The sequence below is a fragment of the Oncorhynchus keta genome, chromosome 34, assembly GCF_023373465.1.
Source record: "Oncorhynchus keta strain PuntledgeMale-10-30-2019 chromosome 34, Oket_V2, whole genome shotgun sequence".
NCBI lineage: Eukaryota > Metazoa > Chordata > Actinopteri > Salmoniformes > Salmonidae > Oncorhynchus > Oncorhynchus keta.
The window spans coordinates 2,234,503-2,261,524 of record NC_068454.1 but is presented as its reverse complement, the minus strand read 5'-3'; the positions used below and the strand labels follow the sequence as shown (position 1 = coordinate 2,261,524).

Genomic DNA, 27,022 nt, shown 5'->3' with positions numbered 1-27,022 from the left:
ACCATAGTAGTCTGGGTTGAGGTCAGTGATAAAGTAGTCTACAGTACTACTGCCAAGAGATGAGCTATAGGTGTACCTACCATAGGAGTCTGGGTTGAGGTCAGTGATAAAGTAGTCTACAGTATTACTGCCAAGAGATGAGCTATAGGTGTACCTACCATAGTAGTCTGGGTTGAGGTCAGTGATAAAGTAGTCTACAGTATTACTGCCAAGAGATGAGCTATAGGTGTACCTACCATAGTAGTCTGGGTTGAGGTCAGTGATAAAGCGTCCGACAGAGCTATAGGTGTACCTACCATAGTAGTCTGGGTTGAGGTCAGTGATAAAGCGTCCGACAGAGCTATAGGTGTACCTACCATAGTAGTCCCCCCGAAGCCTACCATTGACTATGTACAGACCCAGCGTGTGACAGAGCTATAGGTGTACCTACCATAGGAGTCTCCTCGAAGCCTTCCATTGACTATGTACATACCCAGCGTGTGACAGAGCTATAGGTGTACCTACCATAGAGTCCCCTCGAAGCCTACCATTGACTGTGTACAGACCCAGCGTGTGACAGAGCTATAGGTGTACCTACCATAGTAGTCCCCTCGAAGCCTACCATTGACTATGTACAGACCCAGCGTGTGACAGAGCTGCAGGAGTTGTGACCCATTTTTGTTGGTTATGTTGTCATAGTTGTGCCAAGGGGAGCATATGGGGGAGGGAATGCTGTCACCTCCAGGCAGGTGTTTGTCCCCCTGTGTGCTGAGGGTGTCAGGTTCTTGTCCAGTTCTGGCATTTAGGTCACCACAGACTAGTACATGTCCCTGGGCCTGGAAATGTGTGTGTGTGTGTGTGTGTGTGTGTGTGTGTGTGTGTGTGTGTGTGTGTGTGTGTGTGTGTGTGTGTGTGTGTGTGTGTGTGTGTGTGTGTGTGTGTGTGTGTGTGTGTGTGTGTGTGTGTGTGTGTGTGTTTGCGTGTGTGTGTTTGCGTGTGTGTGTTTGCGTGTGTGTGTTTGCGTGTGTGTGTTTGCGTGTGTGTGTTTGCGTGTGTGTGTGTGTGTGTGTGTGTGTGTGTGTGTGTGTGTGTGTGTGTGTGTGTGTGTGTGTGTGTGTGTGTGTGTGTGTGTGTGTGTGTGTGTGTGTGTGTGTGTGTGTGTGTGTGTGTGTGTGTGTGTGTGTGTGTGCGTGCGTGCGTGCGTGCGTGCGTGCGTGCGTGTGTGTGTTGAAGACAGTGTGTGTTGATGTGTTCTGCTGTGTGTTACAGACGGTCTCTTTGGGCAGTGCCGTACCTCTAAGCAGGACCAGGTGCAGTACCAGGTGTCATTTCCTGTTTTGAAGAGGATGCAGGAAGTCCTCAAGCAGCTCATGCTACAGGGTGAGTCAACAGCCTGGTTGAAATCGAGGGGCTCCATTGTAAACAAACCACCAACAATAACAAACATAAGTTAAATCTCTGGGTCCGGGGGAGTGTCACAAATATTTGTGTTATTTTCATAGCCATAATTATTACATTTACATTTAAGTCATTTAGCAGACGCTCTTATCCAGAGCGACTTACAAATTGGTGCATTCACCTTATGACATCCAGTGGAACAGCCACTTTACAATAGTGCATCTAAATCTTTTAAGGGGGGGTGAGAAGGATTACTTTATCCTATACTAGGTATTCCTTAAAGAGGTGGGGTTTCAGGTGTCTCCGGAAGGTGGTGATTGACTCCGCTGTCCTGGCGTCGTGAGGGAGTTTGTTCCACCATTGGGGGGCCAATTATGAGGCCCAATAGCTGGCGGTGGTGTAAGAGTGTAAGAGGGTTTTGATTTTATAAACAAATTGTTAGTGTGACGAGGCCTTGGCCACTCACGAGCCAATCAACACATCCACTGTCTTAATGTTGCATGTTTGTCTCCGGTTCTGTAGGTTATTGACGGTCTTTGAGTTGTCATCAACTCCAATTCGGCTGTGTGCGCGGAATATTCTCGTCCTGGTCGACTGTGGATTGATATTACATTTTTTTTTAAATAGCTGGATTCCAGAACCCACTGGATTCCAGAACAAACAGGATTCCAGAACCCACTGGATTCCAGAACAAACTGGATTCCAGAACCCACTGGATTCTCCAATTACATTGAATGAGGCTACAGTAACAAGTGATAGCAACAGTAAGAAAAAAACATCCAGTGTTTGCTCAATAGCCAACATTGTTGCAATTGGCTTCAATTGGCTTCAATGAGCCTTGCCAAGCCTAGCCAAACCTTGCCGAACCTAGCGTAGTAGAACTTATCATAGCCGAAACTAGCCTAGCCGAGCCTAGGCAAACCTAGCCTAGCTGAGCTGAGCCTAGCCGAGTTGAGCTGAGCCTAGCCGAGCCTAGCCGAGCCTAGGCAAACCTAGCCGAACCTAGCCGAACCTAGCCTAGCTGAGCTGAGCCTAGCCGAGTTGAGCCGAGCTTAGCCGAGCCTAGCCGAGCTTAGCCGAGCCTAGCCGAGCCGAACCTAGCATAGCCAAACCTAGCCGGCCCGAATCTAGCCTAGCCTAGCCGAGCCGAGCCTAGCCGATCCTAGCGTAGCCAAACCTAGCCGGCCCGAACCTAGCCTAGCCTAGCCGAACCTAGGCTACGTGTCTTTAAGTGTCGCACTTCTCCTAAAATAAAATATACTTGTCAGCTTTGCAAGGCCAGGATAAAAAAGAAACAATGTATTGCTGAACTAGCCTTCATTATATTAGCCTTCATTATGTTAGCCTTCATTATATTAGCCTTCATTATATTAGCCTTCATTATATTAGCCTTCATTATGTTAGCCTTCATTATATTAGCCTTCATTATATTAGCCTTCATTATGTTAGCCTTCATTATATTAGCCTTCATTATATTAGCCTTCATTATGTTAGCCTTCATTATATTAGCCTTCATTATATTAGCCTTCATTATATTAGCCTTCATTATGTTAGCCTTCATTATATTAGCCTTCATTATATTAGTGTTCATTATATTAGCCTTCATTATATTATCCTTCATTATATTAGCCTTCATTATGTTAGCCTTCATTATATTAGCCTTCATTATATTAGCCTTCATTATATTAGCCTTCATTATATTACCCTTCATTATGTTAGCCTTCATTATATTAGCCTTCATTATATTAGCCTTCATTATGTTAGCCTTCATTATATTAGCCTTCATTATATTAGCCTTCATTATATTACCCTTCATTATATTAGCCTTTGCCCAGAGTACGCACAACATTCGCACATCTGTACAAAATACTGGGCTCCTGTCTAATGTACCGTTGCCTATGTGTGAGGCAGATAATTTTAATTTTATCTGCCGTAGATATGGCATTATAGGAGGACTGAATAGTTTGAAGTGTGTCTTTGAGGATTTGGCCGGGGTAGGCAGTCATTGGCCGTTTGGCCGGGGTAGGCAGTCATTGGCCGTTTGGCCGCGGTAGGCAGTCATTGGCCGTTTGGCCGCGGTAGGCAGTCATTGGCCGTTTGGCCGCGGTAGGCAGTCAATGGCCGTTTGGCCGCGGTAGGCAGTCAATGGCCGTTTGGCCGCGGTAGGCAGTCAATGGCCGTTTGGCCGCGGTAGGCAGTCAATGGCCGTTTGGCCGCGGTAGGCAGTCAATGGCCGTTTGGCCGCGGTAGGCAGTCATTGACCGTTTGGCCGGGGTAGGCAGTCAATGGCCGTTTGGCCGCGGTAGGCAGTCATTGGCCGTTTGGCCGCGGTAGGCAGTCATTGACCGTTTGGCCGCGGTAGGCAGTCATTGACCGTTTGGCCGCGGAAGGCAGTCATTGGCCGTTTGGCCGCGGTAGGCAGTCATTGACCGTTTGGCCGCGGTAGGCAGTCAATGGCCGTTTGGCCGCGGTAGGCAGTCAATGGCCGTTTGGCCGCGGTAGGCAGTCAATGGCCGTTTGGTCGCGGTAGGCAGTCAATGGCCGTTTGGCCGCGGTAGGCAGTCAATGGCCGTTTGGCCGCGGTAGGCAGTCAATGGCCGTTTGGCCGCGGTAGGCAGTCAATGGCCGTTTGGCCGGGGTAGGCAGTCATTGGCCGTTTGGCCGCGGTAGGCAGTCAATGGCCGTTTGGCCGCGGTAGGCAGTCAATGGCCGTTTGGCCGCGGTAGGCAGTCAATGGCCGTTTGGCCACGGTAGGCAGTCAATGGCCGTTTGGCCGCGGTAGGCAATCATTGACCGTTTGACCGGGGTAGGCAGTCAATGGCCGTTTGGCCGCGGTAGGCAGTCATTGACCGTTTGACCAGGGTAGGCAGTCAATGGTCGTTTGGCCGCGGTAGGCAGTCAATGGCCGTTTGGCCGCGGTAGGCAGTCATTGCCCGTTTGGCCGCGGTAGGCAGTCAATGGCCGTTTGGCCGCGGTAGGCAGTCAATGGCCGTTTGGCCGCGGTAGGCAGTCATTGACCGTTTGGCCGGGGTAGGCAGTCATTGGCCGTTTGACTGGGGTAGGCAGTCATTGGCCGTTTGGCCGCGGTAGGCAGTCAATGGCCGTTTGGCCGCGGTAGGCAGTCAATGGCCGTTTGGCCGCGGTAGGCAGTCAATGGCCGTTTGGCCGCGGTAGGCAGTCAATGGCCGTTTGGCCGCGGTAGGCAGTCATTGACCGTTTGGCCGGGGTAGGCAGTCAATGGCCATTTGGCCGCGGTAGGCAGTCATTGGCCGTTTGGCCGCGGTAGGCAGTCATTGACCGTTTGGCCGCGGTAGGCAGTCATTGACCGTTTGGCCGCGGAAGGCAGTCATTGGCCGTTTGGCCGCGGTAGGCAGTCATTGACCGTTTGGCCGCGGTAGGCAGTCAATGGCCGTTTGGCCGCGGTAGGCAGTCAATGGCCGTTTGGCCGCGGTAGGCAGTCAATGGCCGTTTGGCCGCGGTAGGCAGTCAATGGCCGTTTGGCCGCGGTAGGCAGTCAATGGCCGTTTGGCCGGGGTAGGCAGTCATTGGCCGTTTGACCGCGGTAGGCAGTCAATGGCCGTTTGGCCGCGGTAGGCAGTCAATGGCCGTTTGGCCGCGGTAGGCAGTCAATGGCCGTTTGGCCACGGTAGGCAGTCAATGGCCGTTTGGCCGCGGTAGGCAATCATTGACCGTTTGACCGGGGTAGGCAGTCAATGGCCGTTTGGCCGCGGTAGGCAGTCATTGACCGTTTGACCAGGGTAGGCAGTCAATGGTCGTTTGGCCGCGGTAGGCAGTCAATGGCCGTTTGGCCGCGGTAGGCAGTCATTGCCCGTTTGGCCGCGGTAGGCAGTCAATGGCCGTTTGGCCGCGGTAGGCAGTCAATGGCCGTTTGGCCGCGGTAGGCAGTCATTGACCGTTTGGCCGGGGTAGGCAGTCATTGGCCGTTTGACCGGGGTAGGCAGTCATTGGCCGTTTGGCCGCGGTAGGCAGTCAATGGCCGTTTGGCCGCGGTAGGCAGTCAATGGCCGTTTGGCCGCGGTAGGCAGTCATTGACCGTTTGGCCGGGGTAGGCAGTCATTGGCCGTTTGACCGGGGTAGGCAGTCATTGGCCGTTTGGCCGCGGTAGGCAGTCAATGGCCGTTTGGCCGCGGTAGGCAGTCAATGGCCGTTTGGCCACGGTAGGCAGTCAATGGCCGTTTGGCCGCGGTAGGCAGTCAATGGCCGTTTGGCCGCGGTAGGCAGTCAATGGCCGTTTGGCCGCGGTAGGCAGTCAATGTAAAGAAGAATTTGTTCTTAACTGACTTGCCTTTTTCAATTAATTCATTAAAAAATGAAACAATCCAAAGCACTCTTAGTTGACTAATTAAAACCCTTCTGTGGCTCAGTTGGTAGAGCATGGCGCTTGTAACGCCAGGATAGTGGGTTCGATTCCCGGGACCACCCATACGTAGAATGTATGCACACATGACTGTAAGTCGCTTTGGATAAAAGCATCAGCTAAATGGCATATATATTATTATATTATATTATATATTATATATATTATTCACAGGCTACTTGGCTAATGGCCAGGGGGAAAGGTACGCACCTATGTAATGCTTCTAAACCGGGCATTGATTAAAGGGTGGGTAGGCTATGCTTGGTTTTTAATTCAATGGGGGGATGGGGGGCCCATTTTGTTTTTTAATATTTCTAAATAGGAAATTCTCCAGCACAAAAATAAACATCTCTCCTTCTTTGGGAACTGTGCGTCATGGCAGGAAAGGCTGGGCTTGCGCTCTCTAAATACACTGGGCTTTCGCTCTCTAACTACACTGGGCTTTCGCTCTCTAAATACACTGGGCTTTCGCTCTCTAAATACACTGGGCTTTCGCTCTCTAAATACACTGGGCTTTCGCTCTCTAAATACACTGGGCTTGCGCTCTCTAAATACACTGGGCTTTCGCTCTCTAAATACACTGGGCTTTCGCTCTCTAAATACACTGGGCTTGCGCTCTCTAAATACACTGGGCTTTCGCTCTCTAACTACACTGGGCTTTCGCTCTCTAAATACACTGGGCTTTCGCTCTCTCAATACCCTGGGCTTTCGCTCTCTAAATACACTGGGCTTTCGCTCTCTCAATACCCTGGGCTTTCGCTCTCTAAATACACTGGGCTTTCGCTCTCTCAATACCCTGGGCTTTCGCTCTCTAAATACACTGGGCTTTTGCTCTCTCAATACCCTGGGCTTTCACTCTCTAAATACACTGGGCTTTCGCTCTCTCAATACCCTGGGCTTTCGCTCTCTAAATACACTGGGCTTTCGCTCTCTCAATACCCTGGGCTTTCGCTCTCTAAATACACTGGGCTTTCGCTCTCTCAATACCCTGGGCTTTCGCTCTCTAAATACACTGGGCTTTCGCTCTCTCAATACCCTGGGCTTTCTCTCTAAATGCACGTCATTGTCAACTGTGTTACTGCTAACTGCTGCTTTGTTTGTGGGTATTAAAACGTCCCATTAGCTCTCCATTAAATTGTCACTTTTGCGCTTGTTTTTAAGGACACACCTCATATACTGCCAAGCTTCCCACCTCAGTGCAAGTGAGCTGATGTCGAATTGCCAAATATAGCATTTCGGGCTGGGAAATGTTGTTGAATGACCAAACCTGGCGTTAATAAGGCTGGGAAATTATGTTGAATAGCCAAACTTAGCGTTAAGGCAGGAAAATGCCAGTGTGCCAGTATTACTTGACCAAATTGCAAACTAACGTGCGTTTGATCCTTGCGCCTCCTTAGCACCAGAAAATAGAGCCCCCTGTGTTTTACGATGACTTTTTAGCTGATTTAACCAAAAATCGACTCATGTTCAAATACAACATTGATTCAACATGTTCCTAAAAATATGAATTACCCATGCAAATATTCTTTATCCCAATTGTCCAATTGTAGGTCTGTCCTGGCAGGATGACATTACCCAGTACGTTGTTGCCAAAGAGCTGAGCAGAGTTCCTCACACCACACAGTCCCTAAAGGCCTCCTCCTTTTCACAGTAAGGATACTAATAGATTTGAGAGAATATAAAGTTGACCTCTGGGCCTTCTCCCAGCTGGTCTATTCAGTCATATTTTGTCTCTGTGTAGCTGTGAATATAAAGTTGACCTCTGGGCCTTCTCCCAGCTGGTTTATCCAGTAGTATTTTGTCTCTGTGTAGCTGTGAATATAAAGTTGACCTCTGGGCCTTCTCCCAGCTGGTCTATCCAGTAGTATTTTGTCTCTGTGTAGCTGGGAATATAAAGTTGACATCTGGGCCTTCTCCCAGCTGGTCTATCCAGTAGTATTTTGTCTCTGTGTAGCTGTGAATATAAAGTTGACCTCTGGGCCTTCTCCCAGCTGGTCTATCCAGTAGTATTTTGTCTCTGTGTAGCTGTGAATATAAAGTTGACCTCTGGGCCTTCTCCCAGCTAGTCTATCCAGTAGTATTTTGTCTCTGTGTAGCTGTGAATATAAAGTTGACCTCTGGGCCTTCTCCCAGCTGGTCTATCCAGTAGTATTTTGTCTCTGTGTAGCTGTGAATGTAAAGATGATTACAGGAACTGAAAGAGGATTAAGACCAGTGAGCTTTTTCTCTAGACTATCCAACATTGTCTTGTGTGTCCTATAGACCTCTGTGTAGGAGACGGAAGCAGCACTATGATTAGGGCCCGTATTCAAAAAGTGTGTCAGACCAGGAACAGGTCCCCCATGTCTGTATAACATTTGATTAATTATGACCTAGAAAGCAAAGCTGATCCTCTATCAGCACTCCTATTCTGAGCACTTTGTAGAATGACTCTCTCTGATCTGCTAAACTCTCCCCCTTGGCTTGTACTCCCTACCAGAACCAAGCAGAGCTCCTCCAATCAGAGAGCACACCCCAGCAGCTCCTCCAGTCAGGGAGGATACCCCAGCAGCTCCTCCAGTCAGGGAGGATACCCCAGCAGCTCCTCCAAGCAGGGAGGATACCCCAGCAGCTCCTCTAAGCAGGGAGGATACCCCAGCAGCTCCTCCAAGCAGGGAGGATACCCCAGCAGCTCCTCCAGTCAGGGAGGATACCCCAGCAGCTCATCTAAGCAGGGAGGATACCTCAGCAGCTCCTCCAGTCAGGGAGGATACCCCAGCAGCTCCTCCAGTCAGGGAGGATACCCCAGCAGCTCCTCTAAGCAGGGAGGATACCCCAGCAGCTCCTCTAAGCAGGGAGGATACCTCAGCAGCTCCTCTAAGCAGGGAGGATACACCAGCAGCTCCTCTAAGCAGGGAGGATACCCCAGCAGCTCCTCGAGTCACGGAGGATACCCCAGCAGCTCCTCCAGTCAGGGAGGATACCCCAGCAGCTCCTCCAATCAGGGAGGATACCCCAGCAGCTCCTCCAGTCAGGGAGGATACCTCAGCAGCTCCGCCAATCAGGGAGGATACCCCAGCAGCTCCTCCAGTCAGGGAGGATACCCCAGCAGCTCCTCCAGTCAGGGAGGATACCCTAGCAGCTCCTCTAAGCAGGGAGGATACCTCAGCAGCTCCTCTAAGCAGGGAGGATACACCAGCAGCTCCTCTAAGCAGGGAGGATACCCCAGCAGTTCCTCCAGTCACGGAGGATACCCCAGCAGCTCCTCTAAGCAGGGAGGATACCCCAGCAGCTCCTCCAGTCAGGGAGGATACCCCAGCAGCTCCTCTAGTCAGGGAGGATACCCCAGCAGCTCCTCCAGTCAGGGAGGATACCCCAGCAGCTCCTCTAAGCAGGGAGGATACCCCAGCAGCTCCTCTAAGCAGGGAGGATACCCCAGCAGCTCCTCTAAGCAGGGAGGATACCCCAGCAGCTCCTTTAAGCAGGGAGGATACCCCAGCAGCTCCTCCAATCAGGGAGGATACCCCAGCAGCTCCTCCAGTCAGGGAGGATACCCCAGCAGCTCCTCCAGTCAGGGAGGATACCCTAGCAGCTCCTCTAATCAGGGAGGATACCCCAGCAGCTCCTCTAAGCAGGGAGGATACCTCAGCAGCTCCTCTAAGCAGGGAGGATACACCAGCAGCTCCTCTAAGCAGGGAGGATACCCCAGCAGTTCCTCCAGTCACGGAGGATACCCCAGCAGCTCCTCTAAGCAGGGAGGATACCCCAGCAGCTCCTCCAGTCAGGGAGGATACCCCAGCAGCTCCTCTAGTCAGGGAGGATACCCCAGCAGATCCTCCAGTCAGGGAGGATACCCCAGCAGCTCCTCTAAGCAGGGAGGATACCCCAGCAGCTCCTCTAAGCAGGGAGGATACCCCAGCAGCTCCTCTAAGCAGGGAGGATACCCCAGCAGCTCCTCCAGTCAGGGAGGATACCCCAGCAGCTCCTCTAGTCAGGGAGGATACCCCAGCAGATCCTCCAGTCAGGGAGGATACCCCAGCAGCTCCTCCAGTCAGGGAGGATACCCTAGCAGCTCCTCTAAGCAGGGAGGATACCCCAGCAGCTCCTCTAAGCAGGGAGGATACCTCAGCAGCTCCTCTAAGCAGGGAGGATACACCAGCAGCTCCTCTAAGCAGGGAGGATACCCCAGCAGTTCCTCCAGTCACGGAGGATACCCCAGCAGCTCCTCTAAGCAGGGAGGATACCCCAGCAGCTCCTCCAGTCAGGGAGGATACCCCAGCAGCTCCTCTAGTCAGGGAGGATACCCCAGCAGATCCTCCAGTCAGGGAGGATACCCCAGCAGCTCCTCTAAGCAGGGAGGATACCCCAGCAGCTCCTCTAAGCAGGGAGGATACCCCAGCAGCTCCTCCAATCAGGGAGGATATCCCAGTCAGGCTGACAGCCACCAGGACCACTTGATAGTAGACCATCTCCAGTCCCCCCTCCGCATGCAGACATCTTCCATGGACCCCTTTACCTACCAACAGGTACTGTAGGCTACAGCCATGCATGTTAACACAGACACTCAGACATACAACAAACGTTATATTGTAAAGATAATTTGTCCACTTTCGGTAAACTCTGTACAATACAACTATTGGGAGTTTACGCGCAAGCGCCCTCTACTGAAGAACAATAGAATCACACCTGACAAGTCCAATGAACACCGTACCTCACTTGAAGCCCCGCCTTCTACAGGTGATAAACTCGAGGTACCTCACTTGAAGCCCCGCCTTCTACAGGTGATAAACTCGAGGTACCTCACTTGAAGCCCCGCCTTCTACAGGTGATAAACTCGAGGTACCTCACTTGAAGCCCCGCCTTCTACAGGTGATAAACTCGAGGTACCTCACTTGAAGCCCCGCCTTCTACAGGTGATAAACTCGAGGCATTAATTCCTCCCTTCAATTCTTCCTGCTCTTCGCCTGGAACTGAACAGAACATTTCACACATTTCTTAAACAAACATTTAGAACAAATAAATGTATCGGGCTTTACTCCAACTGAACTGTCCCACTTAAGGAGGCTCATCCTTCTGCATGTTGTGTGTTAAAGATGGTAACTATACTGAACAAAAAATATAAACGCAACACGTAAAGTATTGGTCCCATGTTTCGTGAGCTGAAATTTAAGAAATCACAGAATTTTCCTACAGGCCAAAATATTATTATTTAGTAAGAAAATAAATGTACATCCCTGTTAGTGAGCATTTCTCCTTTGCCAAGATAATCCATCCACCTGATAGGTGTGGCATATGATCGAAGCAATCTTGAAGCGTGGAATCCGATTGGTCAGACCAGCGTTGGATAGACCTAAGCACGAATGCTTCCTGTTTTAGTTTCTTAAGTTAACCTTATTTTGAAAGCTACACATATTAATATGGTAAATTCTTAGCCTTTTCCTGTGTAGCTTATCAGAGATAGACAAAACATGGAGAAAAAACGGAGTACAATTAAAAACATTGTTGAGCTAATATTCAGTCAATCAGGCGTGTGTGTGTGTGTGTGTGTGTGTGTGTGTGTGTGTGTGTGTGTGTGTGTGTGTGTGTGTGTGTGTGTGTGTGTGTGTGTGTGTGTGTGTGTGTGTGTGTGTGTGTGTGTGTGTGTGTGTGTGTGTGTGTGTGTGTGTGTGTGCGTGTGTGTGTGTGTGCGTGCGTGTGCGTGTAGACTGGAGCTGCTGACCCGGAAGCAGGGAGATATACACGGCTGTGACGATGACCGAGGAGAGTTCTCTTGGGTTCTCTCGGCTCCTCCCAGTCTTTCTGGAAGGAGGGTGGACAACACAGGAGGCTGCTGAAGGGAGGACGGCTCATAATAATGTCTGGAACGGAGCGAATGGAATGGCATCAAACAGTGTCTGATATATTTGATACCAATCCACCTATTCTGCTCCAGCCATTACCACGAGCCCAACCTCCCGTGGTGGACAATGAGCTTATCGTAGGGGATGTAAGCAATGAGGGGCGGCAGGGTAGCCTAGTGGTTAGAGTGTTGGACTAGTAACCGGAAGTTCAAACCCCTGAGCTGACAAATCTGTCGTTATGCCCCTGAACAGGCAGTTAACCCACTGTTCCTAGCCGTCATTGAAAATAAGAACTTGTTCTTAACTGACTTGGTGTCAAATAAAATGACACCACGCTTTCTGGCAGCTTCCATAGGTTTTTTTCGCCTCTGGTTCCTCTCAAGTTGTTGGCTCTCTCCAGAACAGCCATCTTGTCCTTGAACCTTAGGAACTTCACCACTATCAACCTGAGACTGTCACCTGGGCGCGTTACAGCGAGCTCCACCTCAATCTGCCTATGTTCCATCTGCACTTTTTTTTTACTGATAATTGTTCTCACTTTCTCTTCAGCCTCCATCCAGGTGGAGACTCTGGTATGCCATCCAGGTGGAGACTCTGGTATGCCATCCAGGTGGAGACTCTGGTAGGCCATCCAGTTGGAGACTCTGGTAGGCCATCCAGGTGGAGACTCTGGTATGCCATCCAGGTGGAGACTCTGGTAGGCCATCCAGGTGGAGACTCTGGTATGCCATCCAGGTGGAGACTCTGGTATGCCATCCAGGTGGAGACTCTGGTAGGCCATCCAGGTGGAGACTCTGGTAGGCCATCCAGGTGGAGACTCTGGTATGCCATCCAGGTGGAGACTCTGGTAGGCCATCCAGGTGGAGACTCTGGTATGCCATCCAGGTGGAGACTCTGGTATGCCATCCAGGTGGAGACTCTGGTATGCCATCCAGGTGGAGACTCTGGTATGCCATCCAGGTGGAGACTCTGGTATGCCATCCAGGTGGAGACTCTGGTAGGCCATCCAGGTGGAGACTCTGGTATGCCATCCAGGTGGAGACTCTGGTATGCCATCCAGGTGGAGACTCTGGTATGCCATCCAGGTGGAGACTCTGGTATGCCATCCAGGTGGAGACTCTGGTATGCCATCCAGGTGGAGACTCTGGTAGGCCATCCAGGTGGAGACTCTGGTATGCCATCCAGGTGGAGACTCTGGTATGCCATCCAGGTGGAGACTCTGGTATGCCATCCAGGTGGAGACTCTGGTAGGCCATCCAGGTGGAGACTCTGGTAGGCCATCCAGGTGGAGACTCTGGTAGGCCATCCAGGTGGAGACTCTGGTATGACATCCACAACAACGTTGTTCCTCCTGGATTGTCCGTCTAGATAGTATTTTTTTTCCTAGTCATCTGTAATAATGATTCACAGACAGTGCTGATGTCATCTCGGATGGACTTACAGTTTGTCATCTTGCTGTTAGTCTGTCTCTTTCATGACATCCACATTCTCCCGGGGAGAACTGCAAACTGTTCTGGTCAGATCATCCATTCTTTTGTTAGTTGAGTCCACCAGTATTTGGACAAAGCTCTGCTTGTATACATTGTGTTGTTGATTTTAAAAGATCTTTAACTTTTGGAGACATGATGGTGGCAACGAAGGCTAACGTTGGTAAAACCACGCAATTCCAGCCAGCACAGCTCACAGGTCCAATGGAAATGGCCACAAACAGCAGTGATTTAAACAGCTACAAGCCCGGAACTAGACACAAGGGCTAACCACGTCGCGGGCTGTGTTCAAACTGTTAAAGGAAACTTGGCTAGCTTGATAGCTAGCAGCTAGGCTAGCTGCTTCGCCAAGCAACAGCTCTTCAGACTTTAGCGGTATCGCGGGATATATAGCATGCCATCCAGGTGGTTGTTTGGTTTGGCCCTGGAGTCTATGCAGTCTCATTCTGAGCAAAAAATAAGCAGGAGGCGGTGCTGCGTGTCCTCTTTTCTCAGTGTTGAGCGTCTTTGTTCTTCGGTGCCTCGTGTCCTTTTTTCTCAGTGTTGAGCGTCTTTGTTCTTCGGTTCCTCGTGTCCTCTTTCCTCGGTGTTGAGCGTCTTTGTTCTTCGGTGCTGCGTGTCCTCTTTTCTCGGTGTTGAGCGTCTTTGTTCTTCAGTGCTGAACGTCCTATATCCTCTGTGTTGAGCGTCTTTGTTCTTCGGTGCCTCGTGTCCTCTTTCCTCTGTGTTGAGCATCTTTGTTCTTCGGTGCTGAACGTCCTCTATCCTCGGTGTTGAGCGTCTTTGTTCTTCGGTGCTGAATGTCTTCTTTCCTCAGTGCTGCGCGTCTTCTTTCATCAGTGCTGCGTGTCTTATTTCATCAGTGATGCGCGTCTTCTTTCATCAGTGCTGCGCATCTTCTTTCATCAGTGCTGTGTGTCTTCTTTCATCAGTGCTGTGTGTCTTCTTTCATCAGTGCTGCGTGTCCTCTTTCATCAGTGCTGCGTGTCCTCTTCCATCAGTGCTGCGCTTCTTCTTTCATCCGTGCTGCGCGTCTTCTTACCTTGCTGCTGCTGCCGCCTCATCTTCTAGAGTGTCTGCAGACAGAGGCCCGGTGGCTAAACTGGCTTCCCAAGCTTCTGGGTCCACCACCATGTCTGCTCCTGCTTGTCTTGTTCCACAAGAGCAGACTAAGTTGCTTGCCACAGGTGTCGTTTTACTTCCAAGTGTGAAGGGAAAGCTGGTCCATCCGTGGTGGAAACTACACAACCCCTTCAGATGGCACTTTACTGGAGACTCGCTGTGCACATGTGCAGTGTCTCCCTTGATTAGGCAAACAACAACGTTGATGTACAGGCTAAAATTCGTTGTGCATCACCTATATTTTTACGGTATCACTGAGACCTCAGAGACAGTTTTAGGAAGGAGAATTCTCCAGAAGCAGTGGTTCCTATGTTAGAGGGCCCAGGACAACTTGTACACCCGGAATCTCCTGGTTCCCAAAAGGGGCCGGACTTTGCGCCCCTATTTTGACCTGCATGCCCTAAAACAAGCACCTAAGGGTCTACAAATTCAGAATTCTCATGAATAGCCGGTTGCTACAGCCCGTGCGATTGGTTCACCTCCGTCGTCTTGAAGGATGCATACTTTATATCCCCCTCCCCATAACAGAATATTCCAGAGGTTCCATTTTGAGGCTGCAGCCTACGATTTCTGGACCTCCCTTTTGGGCTGTCCCTCTTGCTTCGCATTTTCACCAAAGTTGTGTAGGTGGATCTGACAACTTTGCAGTGTCTGGGGTAGAAGATATTGGACTACATGGACGATTGGCTGGTGGTAGCGGAGTCGAAGGAGCAGGTGGTATTACACACATCCATGCTGGTTTCCCATGTTCAGTCTCTGGGTTTCAAAGAGAATCAAGAGAAGAGCTGTTTGACTCAATCTCAACGCATTCCGTTTCTGGGTCTTGAATTAGACTCAGTCGAGAATCTGCCCGCATATAGCTTGGATGCAATCGCACCACCTGGACCGGTCACATCAGGTGTCCCCGTCATGTCTACAGGCTCTAGCTCGGTGGACGGACCCTGTTGTCTCTGGGGACCCCTATGAGTCAAGTTACATCCAGCAAGGTGATCACGACAGATGCACCCCCCCGAGGTTGGGGTGCACTGCTCAAGTGCAGCTCAATTCGGGGGTTGTGGACAGTGTCACAGAGCGCGCTGCACATCAAATATCTGTTGGCTGTTTTTTGACCTCCGCTGGGATTGGATGCTCTCGCGCACCATTGACCTAGGACCCTCTTTTACACATTTCTCCCTGTGGACCTGATTCAGCCCAAATCACACAGTGTCACCAGTGTCACACGCAAAGCACCCCCACATCATCACACCTCCTCCTCCGTGCTTCACAGTGGGAACCACACATACCGAGATCGTCCGTTCACCTACTCTCAAATTTGGACTCATCAGACCAAAGGACAGATTTCCACCGGTCTAATGTCTATTGCTCATGTTTCTTGGTCCAAGCAAGTCTCTTCTTCTTATTGGTGTCCTTTAGTAGTTGTTACTTTGCAGCAATTCGACCATGAAGGTCTGATTCACGTAGTCTCCTCTGAACAGTTGATGTTGAGTTAGGTCTGTACTTGAACTCTGTGAAGCATTTATTTGGGCTGCAATTTCTGCAGCTGGTAACTCTAATGAACGTATCCTCTGCAGAAGAGGTAACTCTGGGTCTTCATTTCCTGTGGCGGTCCTCACGAGAGCCCAGTTTCATCACAGCGCTTGATGGTTTTTGCGACTGCACTTTATTAAGAAACTTTCAAAGTTCTTGACATTTTCCGGATTGACTGACCTTCATGTCTTAAAGTAATGATGGACTGTCGTTTCTCTTTGCTTATTTGAGATGTTCTTGTCATAAATTGGACTTGGTATTTACTAAATAGGGCTATCTTTCTGTATACCACCCCTGTCTTGTCACAACACAACTGATTGGCTCAAATACATTAAGAAGGAAAGAATTTCCACAAACACCTGTTAATTTAAACGCATTCCAGGTGACTACCTGAGAATACCAACAGTGGACCAAGCTGCCATCAAGGCAAAGGGTGGCTACTTTGAAGAATATCAAATCTCAAATATATTTTTTAGTTACTACGTGATTCCATATGTGTTATTTCATTCTTTTTTTCAACAATTTAGAAAATGGTTAGAAAATATAAAAAATAACTCTGGAATGAGTAGGTGTGTCCAAACTTTTGACTAGTTCTGTATATTCATATACTAAACTGTATATCAACCGTAAACCCACTATATTTGTATATCTATTCATTCCCTTGAGGCTCTGTGCCTTCTCTACCTAGTTGTATATAATGTATGTAAACTTGGTTTAAACTCCGCTGTCTGTATTTTGTCTCTATATGTTGTCTATCACTAGCAGCACCATATCACCAGGTAACATTCTGAGTATGTTGTCTATCACTAGCAGCACCATATCACCAGGTAACATTCTGAGTATGTTGTCTATCACTAGCAGCACCATATCACCAGGTAACATTCTGAGTATGTTGTCTATCAGCACCATATCACCAGGTAACATTCTGAGTATGTTGTCTATCAGCACCATATCACCAGGTAACATTCTGAGTATGTTGTCTAGCAGCACCATATCACCAGGTAACATTCTGAGTATGTTGTCTATCACTAGCAGCACCATATCACCAGGTAACATTCTGAGTATGTTGTCTATCACTAGCAGCACCATATCACCAGGTAACATTCTGAGTATGTTGTCTAGCAGCACCATATCACCAGGTAACATTCTGAGTATGTTGTCTATCACTAGCAGCACCATATCACCAGGTAACATACTGAGTATGTTGTCTATCAGCACCATATCACCAGGTAACATTCTGAGTATGTTGTCTATCACTATCAGCACCATATCACCAGGTAACATTCTGAGTATGTTGTCTATCAGCACCATATCACCAGGTAACATTCTGAGTATGTTGTCTATCACTAGCAGCACCATATCACCAGGTAACATTCTGAGTATGTTGTCTATCACTAGCAGCACCATATCACCAGGTAACATTCTGAGTATGTTGTCTATCACTAGCAGCACCATATCACCAGGTAACATTCTGAGTATGTTGTCTATCAGCACCATATCACCAGGTAACATTCTGAGTATGTTGTCTAGCAGCACCATATCACCAGGTAACATTCTGAGTATGTTGTCTATCACTAGCAGCACCATATCACCAGGTAACATTCTGAGTATGTTGTCTATCAGCACCATATCACCAGGTAACATTCTGAGTATGTTGTCTAGCAGCACCATATCACCAGGTAACATTCTGAGTATGTTGTCTAGCAGCACCATATCACCAGGTAACATTCTGAGTATGTTGTCTAGCAGCACCATATCACCAGGTAACATTCTGAGTATGTTGTCTATCACTAGCAGCACCATATCACCAGGTAACATTCTGAGTATGTTGTCTATCACTAGCAGCACCATATCACCAGGTAACATTCTGAGTATGTTGTCTATCACTAGCAGCACCATATCACCAGGTAACATTCTGAGTATGTTGTCTATCAGCACCATATCACCAGGTAACATTCTGAGTATGTTGTCTATCAGCACCATATCACCAGGTAACATTCTGAGTATGTTGTCTAGCAGCACCATATCACCAGGTAACATTCTGAGTATGTTGTCTATCACTAGCAGCACCATATCACCAGGTAACATTCTGAGTATGTTGTCTATCACTAGCAGCACCATATCACCAGGTAACATTCTGAGTATGTTGTCTATCACTAGCAGCACCATATCACCAGGTAACATTCTGAGTATGTTGTCTATCAGCACCATATCACCAGGTAACATTCTGAGTATGTTGTCTAGCAGCACCATATCACCAGGTAACATTCTGAGTATGTTGTCTAGCAGCACCATATCACCAGGTAACATTTAGAGTATGTTGTCTAGCAGCACCATATCACCAGGTAACATTCTGAGTATGGTGTCTAGCAGCACCATATCACCAGGTAACATTCTGAGTATGGTGTCTAGCAGCACCATATCACCAGGTAACATTCTGAGTATGGTGTCTAGCAGCACCATATCACCAGGTAACATTCTGAACATTTATACATGTACTTGGTGATTCTCTCCATCAGGGAACAGTAGTTATAGTCGTAACTGTACATTTGCAATGACTTACCTGGCTACAAGTAAAGGTGTAATGTATGAAATCACTCATGCACACACACAGACCTCATCTGTAAACCATCTCTCTGTGTATTACAGCACAGATACCAGGAAGATATGGAGCGCTCCCTCCACCAGGGAGGAGGAGTCTACGCAGGGCTTCGCCCCTCCTCCAGATACCAACAGGCCAAACAGAGAGAGAGAAACCATCAACTGCTACAGGACGTCATCTCCCTCTATCTGTCCTCTTCCCCTGCACAGCCCTCATTCCGCCACCGGGGGGCAGCAGCCCTGCCGGCCCCACCCTACTACGAGGAACCGGAACTGCCTCTGGACTATGTAGAGGACTACAGTCTGACAGAGCTGGCTATGGCTAGAGCCAGACAACAGCAGCAGCTTCCACAGCATGACTACAGCTCTCTGGCTGGGCTGGATGGTGAGTTAGTAGATCTGCTGTCTTAAAACCTCTTCTAGTGGTTAGAGCGTTGGACTAGTAACCGGAAGGTTGCAAGTTCAAACCCCCGAGCTGACAAGGTACAAATCGGTCGTTCTGCCCCTGAACAGGCAGTTAACCCACTGTTCCTAGGCCATCATTGAAAATAAGAATTTGCTCTTAACTGACTTGCCTGGTTAAATAAAGGTCAAATAAATAAAAAAAATCCTACTCCCACTCGAATCCCGTTTCACACCCAATGAAATTGCAGTGCGCCAAATTCAAAAACAGAAATACTCATCATAAAAATTCATAAAACATACAAGTGTTATACATCAGAATAAAGATTAAGTTCTTGTTAATCCAGCCAAGGTGTCAGATTTCAAAAAGGCTTTACGGCGAAAGCAGACCATGCGGTTATCTGAGGACAGCACCCCGCATATAAACACATGAAAATGAGATTTCAACCAGGCAGGTGCGCGACAAAAGACAGAAATAGTGATATAATAAATGCCTTACCTTTGAAGATCTTCTTCTGTTGCACACCAAAATGTCCCAGAAACATCACAAATTGTCCTTTTGTTCGATAACGTCCTTGTTTATTTCCCAAAAGTGTCAATTTATTTGGCGCGTTTGATTCACAAATACAACTCGCCCAACATTCCTACAAAGTATCTAATAAGTTACCTTTAAACTTGGTCCAAACATGTCAAACAAAATTCCTAATCTGACTGTAGGTACCCTAAAACATAAATAATCTATACAATTTAAGAAGGGATATACTGTGCTCAATACAACAAAAAACAAAGCACCCTTTGTCTTGGGCAGGAGAGACCCTTTGTCTTGGGCAGGAGAGTCCCTTTGTCTTGGGCGGGAAAGTCCCTTTGTCTTGGGCGGGAGAGTCCCTTTGTCTTGGGCAGGAGAGACCCTTTGTCTTGGGCAGGAGAGACCCTTTGTCTTGGGCAGGAGAGACCCTTTGTCTTGGGCAGGAGAGACCCTTTGTCTTGGGCAGGAGAGACCCTTTGTCTTGGGCGGGAAAGTCCCTTTGTCTTGGGCAGGAGAGACCCTTTGTCTTGGGCAGGAGAGACCCTTTGTCTTGGGCAGGAGAGACCCTTTGTCTTGGGCAGGAGAGACCCTTTGTCTTGGGCAGGAGAGACCCTTTGTCTTGGGCGGGAAAGTCCCTTTGTCTTGGGCAGGAGAGACCCTTTGTCTTGGGCAGGAGAGACCCTTTGTCTTGGGCGGGAGAGACCGTTTGTCTTGGGCGGGAGAGTCCCTTTGTCTTGGGCGGGAGAGACCCTTTGTCTTGGGCGGGAGAGACCCTTTGTCTTGGGCAGGAGAGACCCTTTGTCTTGGGCGGGAGAGTCCCTTTGTCTTGGGCAGGAGAGACCCTTTGTCTTGGGCGGGAGAGTCCCTTTGTCTTGGGCGGGAGAGGCCCTTTGTCTTGAGCGGGAGAGGCCCTTTGTCTTGGGCGGCAGAGTCTCTTTGTGACACTTTCTCTCTCTCCATGTGGCAAGGGAGAAGAGGGCCTCTGCCAGGAATTTATGACACTGTTGTAAAGTCATAAAACTGTCCCCCTTCTTAACAGGAGAGGGGGGTGGGAGGGTTCACATCTCTGCTAGAGAGGGCTAGCGTCATGACACAGTGAAGGGCTGTTAAGCTAAAACCAGGACCAAACCTTGAATCGAGGTGGTATGAGAGGGTATGCCATGGGCCTACCTTTTATTAAAGAAATATGAGAAAGAAAACCACAGGCATGTTAGTTTAAGATTTTACAGAAAATAAAACAGATCTAATTACATAAAGTGATTTATAACAGCGCGTTCGTCCACAATGCTTTATGCTAGAAACAAAGTCATGGGAATGACGTGACTCCGATGCATGTGGGGATATCAGTGTTTAGTTTCAGAGACATTCAGAGGCTGAGCTATAACCTTCTATAGCCGAGGAGACAAAACATTCACTTTGCTTGGAAACAAATCTAATTCTATCAATATCAATTGATTAAGCTGTTCACTTTCGGTGACAGCTTTTAGGGAAACAGTTATGACTTCTCTTGTTGGGTTAAGCTTCTGAAGATGAGTAGCCAGCATTTAAAGCTTACATTTGTCTGCGTCTGTAGGCCTACTGTCTGGGGTGGAAAGGTAGGCCTAACTTTTGAAAGTACCAAGCTCAAATTCCTAAGATTTAATTCTTTGCGAACGGGGACAGTTTCGTTGCAAACAAGACACACTGATTTGGCATTGGAGAAATATGATAAGATGAACACATAGACCTATCTCTCTGTCCATTCTTAGCCTGTAGTTTTGGTCATTGGTGTGGAAATAAAAAAGATTCTGCTAATATAGGCCGTCATTGTAAATAATGGGTGGTTGGTTGGTCAGGGTGGGTGGTTGGTCAGGGTGGGTGGGTGGTTGGTCAGGGTGGGTGGTTGGTCAGGGTGGGTGGGTGGTTTGTCGGGGTGGGTGGTTGGACAGGGTGGGTGGGTGGTTGGTCAGGGTGGGTGGGTGGGTGGTTGGTCAGGGTGGGTGGGTGGTTGGTCAGGGTGGGTGGGTGGTTGGTCAGGGTGGGTGGTTGGTCAGGGTGGGTGGGTGGTTGGTCAGGGTGGGTGGGTGGTTGGTCAGGGTGGGTGGGTGGTTGGTCAGGGTGGGTGGGTGGTTGGTCAGGGTGGTTGGTTGGTCAGGGTGGGTGGTTGGTTGGTCAGGGTGGGTGGGTGGTTGGTCAGGGTGGGTGGGTGGTTGGTCAGGGTGGGTGGTTGGTTGGTCAGGGTGGGTGGGTGGTTGGTTGGACAGGGTGGGTGGGTGGTTGGTCAGGGTGGGTGGGTGGTTGTTTGGTCAGGGTGGGTGGGTGGTTGGTCAGGGTGGGTGGTTGGTTGGTTGGTCAGGGTGGGTGGTTGGTTGGTTGGTCAGGGTGGGTGGTTGGTTGGTCAGGGTGGGTGGGTGGTTGGTCAGGGTGGGTGGTTGGTTGGTCAGGGTGGGTGGGTGGTTGGTCAGGGTGGTTGGTTGGTCAGGGTGGGTGGGTGGTTGGTCAGGGTGGGTGGTTGGTTGGTTGGTCAGGGTGGGTGGGTGGTTGGTCAGGGTGGGTGGTTGGTTGGTCAGGGTGGGTGGTTGGTTGGTTGGTCAGGGTGGTTGGTTGGTCAGGGTGGGTGGTTGGTCAGGGTGGGTGGTTGGTTAGTTGGTTGGTCAGGGTGGTTGGTTGGTCAGGGTGGTTGGTTGGTCAGGGTGGGTGGTTGGTCAGGATGGGTGGTTGGTCAGGGTGGTTGGTTGGTCAGGGTGGGTGGTTGGTTAGTTGGTTGGTCAGGGTGGTTGGTTGGTCAAGGTGGGTGTATAACGTAAACATCTAGTATTATCAGGGTGGGTGGTTGGTTGGTCAGGGTGGTTGGTTGGTCAGGGTGGTTGGTTGGTCAGGGTGGGTGGTTGGTTGGTCAGGGTGGGTGTATAACGTAAGCATCTAGTATTGGTCAGGGTGGGTGGTTGGTTGGTCAGGGTGGTTGGTTGGTCAGGGTGGTTGGGTGGTCAGGGTGGGTGGTTGGTTGGTCAGGGTGGGTGGTTGGTTGGTCAGGATGGGTGTATAATGTAAACATCTGGGTATTGGTCAGGGTGGGTGGTTGGTTGGTCAGGGTGGTTGGGTGGTCAGGGTGGGTGGTTGGGTGGTCAGGGTGGTTGGGTGGTCAGGGTGGGTGGTTGGGTGGTCAGGGTGGGTGGTTGGTTGGTCAGGGTGGGTGTATAACGTAAACATCTAGTATTGGTCAGGGTGGTTGGTTGGTCAGGGTGGTTGGTTGGTCAGGGTGGTTGGTTGGTCAAGGTGTTTGGTTGGTCAGGGTGGTTGGGTGGTCAGGGTGGGTGGTTGGGTGGTCAGGGTGGGTGGTTGGTTGGTCAGGATGGGTGTATAATGTAAACATCTAGTATTGGTCAGGGTGGGTGGTTGGTTGGTTGGTTGGTTGGGTGGTCAGGGTGGGTGGTTGGTAGGTCAGGGTGGGTGGTTGGATGGTCAGGGTGTTTGGTTGGTCAGGGTGGTTGGTTGGTCAGGGTGGTTGGATGGTCAGGGTGGTTGGTTGGTCAGGGTGGTTGGATGGTCAGGGTGGTTGGTTGGTCAGGGTGGTTGGTTGGTTGGTCAGGGTGGGTGGTTGGTTGGTCAGGGTGGTTGGATGGTTGGTCAGGGTGGTTGGTTGGTTGGTCAGGGTGGTTGGGTGGTCAGGGTGGTTGGTTGGTTGGTCAGGGTGGTTGGTTGGGTGGTCAGGGTGGTTGGGTGGTCAGGGTGGTTGGTTGGTTGGTCAGGGTGGTTGGTTGGGTGGTCAGGGTGGTTGGGTGGTCAGGGTGGTTGGATGGTCAGGGTGGTTGGATGGTCAGGGTGGTTGGTTGGTCAGGGTGTGTGGTTGGTTGGTCAGGGTGGTTGGGTGGTCAGGGTGGTTGGTTGGTCAGGGTGGTTGGTTGGTTGGTCAGGGTGGTTGGTTGGGTGGTCAGGGTGGTTGGATGGTCAGGGTGGTTGGTTGGTTGGTCAGGGTGGTTGGTTGGGTGGTCAGGGTGGTTGGGTGGTCAGGGTGGTTGGTTGGTTGGTCAGGGTGGTTGGTTGGGTGGTCAGGGTGGTTGGGTGGTCAGGGTGGTTGGATGGTCAGGGTGGTTGGATGGTCAGGGTGGTTGGTTGGTCAGGGTGGGTGGTTGGTTGGTCAGGGTGGTTGGATGGTCAGGGTGGGTGGTTGGTTGGTCAGGGTGGGTGTATAACGTAAACATCTAGTATTGGTCAGGGTGGGTGGTTGGTTGGTCAGGGTGGGTGGTTGGTTGGTCAGGGTGGTTGGATGGTCAGGGTGGGTGGTTTGTTGGTCAGGGTGGGTGGTTGGTCAGGGTGGGTGTATAACGTAAACATCTAGTAGCTACACCGCTACATGGTAAAACAGTAGTGTGTAGTTCCAGTAGCTAGCTACACCGCTACATGGTAAAACAGTAGTGTGTAGTTCCAGTAGTTAGCTACACCGCTACATGGTAAAACAGTAGTGTGTAGTTCCAGTAGTTAGCTACACCGCTACATGGTAAAACAGTAGTGTGTAGTTCCAGTAGTTAGCTACACCGCTACATGGTAAAACAGCAGTGTGTAGTTCCAGTAATTAGCTACACCGCTACATGGTAAAACAGTAGTGTGTAGTTCCAGTAGTTAGCTACACCGCTACATGGTAAAACAGTAGTGTGTAGTTCCAGTAGCTAGCTACACCGCTACATGGTAAAACAGTAGTGTGTAGTTCCAGTAATTAGCTACACCGCTACATGGTAAAACAGTAGTGTGTAGTTCCAGTAATTAGCTACACCGCTACATGGTAAAACAGTAGTGTGTAGTTCCAGTAGCTAGCTACACCGCTACATGGTAAAACAGTAGTGTGTAGTTCCAGTAATTAGCTACACCGCTACATGGTAAAACAGTAGTGTGTAGTTCCAGTAGCTAGCTACACCGCTACATGGTAAAACAGTAGTGTGTAGTTCCAGTAGCTAGCTACACCGCTACATGGTAAAACATTAGTGTGTAGTTCCAGTAGCTAGCTACACCGCTACATGGTAAAACAGTAGTGTGTAGTTCCAGTAGCTAGCTACACCGCTACATGGTAAAACAGTAGTGTGTAGTTCCAGTAGTTAGCTACACCGCTACATGGTAAAACAGTAGTGTGTAGTTCCAGTAGCTAGCTACACCGCTACATGGTAAAACAGTAGTGTGTAGTTCCAGTAGCTAGCTACACCGCTACATGGTAAAACAGTAGTGTGTAGTTCCAGTAGTTAGCTACACTGCTACATGGTAAAACTGTAGTGTGTAGTTCCAGTAGCTAGCTACACCACTACATGGTAAAACAGTAGTGTGTAGTTCCAGTAGCTAGCTACACCGCTACATGGTAAAACTGTAGTGTGTAGTTCCAGTAGCTAGCTACACCACTACATGGTAAAACAGTAGTGTGTAGTTCCAGTAGCTAGCTACACCGCTACATGGTGAAAAGTAATTAACTACTGAAAACACTGGCAAGATTTGAATTTAGTTCAACTACCACCAAACTACAACAAAATGTAACTAAATTACTAGTTGAACTATATATAGTTCACTACTCTCCAATACTGACATAGTCTCCTGTCTGTGTAGAGTCTATCCTACAGCGTATGGTGGAGACCCTGGACAGGTATGGTATTGACCCGAGAGAGCTGACCCCCCAGCAGCTCTACAGACTGGCTGTGGTGCTGCAGCTGATGCAGGCTAAGGACAAGGACAACATAGGTACTTACTTACAACACATTACACATTACATGAGTCGTTAAATAAATGATACACATTTCCTCATTTTTTTGCCTCCCAGTCTGTCCTTTTTATTGCATTTCCAGCAACCTGGTCTCAGAGCATTTGGTATTATTCTGTGCGTAAGTCACTCCATTTAGTATGATATGTTACGTTTAGTTTGGTATGTATTCATTTGTGGATGTCAATCACACATTTAGTATAATTACAATTCATATTATATGTAATGAATTTGCAAAATGTGCAATATGTTACGAATTTGGTAAATGTACAATATTTTATGAATTTGCAAAATGTTTGCTATGCTACGAATTCTAGCTAGCTTGCTAACGTTAACTAGGCTAGGGGTTAGGGTTAGGAGTTAGGGTTAAGGTTACAATTAAGTTTAGGAGTTAGGTCAAAGGTTTAAGGTTAGGGGAAGGGTTCGTTAACATGCTAAGTAGTTGCAAAGTAGCTAACAAGTTGCAAGTAGTTGAAAGTTGCTAATTAGCTAAAATGCTAAATTTGTAAGTGATGAGATTCAAACTCGCATCTTTTGGGTTGCTAGACATTTGCGTTACCCATCCACCCCGACCAACCACCCTCCAGTCGATTTTGCCTCGAGTAACCATCTGTCTTATGTAATCATACAAAAACCCAACATATCATACCAGATGGAGAGCCTTCGGATTTACATTCAGAATAATACAAAATGCTCTGAGACCAGGTTGGTATACAAAATGCTCTGAGACCAGGTTGGTATACAAAATGCTCTGAGACCAGGTTGGTATACAAAATGCTCTGAGACCAGGTTGGTATACAAAATGCTCTGAGACCAGGTTGGTATACAAAATGCTCTGAGACCAGGTTGGTATACAAAATGCTCTGAGACCAGGTTGGTATACAAAATGCTCTGAGACCAGGTTGGTATACAAAATGCTCTGAGACCAGGTTGGTATACAAAATGCTCTGAGACCAGGTTGGTATACAAAATGCTCTGAGACCAGGTTGGTATACAAAATGCTCTGAGACCAGGTTGGTATACAAAATGCTCTGAGACCAGGTTGGTATACAAAATGCTCTGAGACCAGGTTGGTATACAAAATGCTCTGAGACCAGGTTGGTATACAAAATGCTCTGAGACCAGGTTGGTATACAAAATGCTCTGAGACCAGGTTGGTATACAAAATGCTCTGAGACCAGGTTGGTATACAAAATGACCTGTGAAGTGCTGTGCCCACGTACTACAGCACACTGTTACCCTTTTCATCTTGTTGGACCATCCTAATCTCACGAGCTGCCAGGATGGTATATCAGGGCAGTCCTTTTCAACACAGTTCGTGTAAACTATGGTGGGATGCCTCACAAGGCTAGCTCAGTACATCTTGGTTTGGCTCGATATGTGTGAACAGGGGGTATATCTGTCTGCACACAGAAAGGCCCATAGTCATTTAATACCAATGAATAATTAATACATTACACGAGTCATTTCCTATACTCCATCTGCCTTGTTAAAAACGTCTTTGTATTGCTCCCTCTTGTTTTTCAGAGCCACTTACCGAAGATCCAAAGAAGGTATGTTCAGATCAGACAGGAGTATGCACGGTACATAAAGTACATCAAATGTCATGTGACAAAAACATGTTGTTTACTGTAACATAATGACCGTATAACCATTATCTTCACGTGTGTCCTCCTTCTCCTCCTCATCATCTTCATCTTCCTTCCTCCTTCGACCTCCTCCTGCTCCTCCTCCTCATCTTCCTCATCTTCATCTTCCTTCCTCCTTCGACCTTCCTCCTTCGACCTCCTCCTCTGCCTCCTCCTCCTCTTCCTCCTCATCTTCCTCATCTTCATCTTCCTTCCTCCTTCGAACTCCTCCTGCTCCTCCTCCTCTGCCTCTTCCTCATCTTTATCTTCCTTCCTCCTTCGACCTTCCTCCTTCGACCTCCTCCTCTGCCTCTTCCTCCTCTTCCTCCTCATCTTCATCTTCCTTCCTCCTTCCTCCTTCGCCTCCTCCTGCTCCTCCTCCTCATCTTCCTCATCTTCATCTTCCTGCCTCCTTCGACCTCCTCCGCCTCCTCTTCCT

At 49.0% G+C, this 27,022-nt stretch overlaps 1 protein-coding gene across 1 annotated transcript in view; it reads left to right on the top strand.

The window, feature by feature from the left end:
* LOC118378677 (receptor-type tyrosine-protein phosphatase-like N) overlaps window positions 1-27,022 on the top strand; it is an 84,193-nt gene that overhangs the window by 17,737 nt on the left and 39,434 nt on the right. The window contains exons 3-8 of the mRNA XM_052492590.1: window positions 1,249-1,359; window positions 7,306-7,405; window positions 8,235-10,260; window positions 18,360-18,696; window positions 24,805-24,936; window positions 26,483-26,508. Coding sequence (XP_052348550.1) covers window positions 1,249-1,359; window positions 7,306-7,405; window positions 8,235-10,260; window positions 18,360-18,696; window positions 24,805-24,936; window positions 26,483-26,508 — 2,732 coding nt within the window. The remainder of the gene's footprint in view (window positions 1-1,248; window positions 1,360-7,305; window positions 7,406-8,234; window positions 10,261-18,359; window positions 18,697-24,804; window positions 24,937-26,482; window positions 26,509-27,022) is intronic.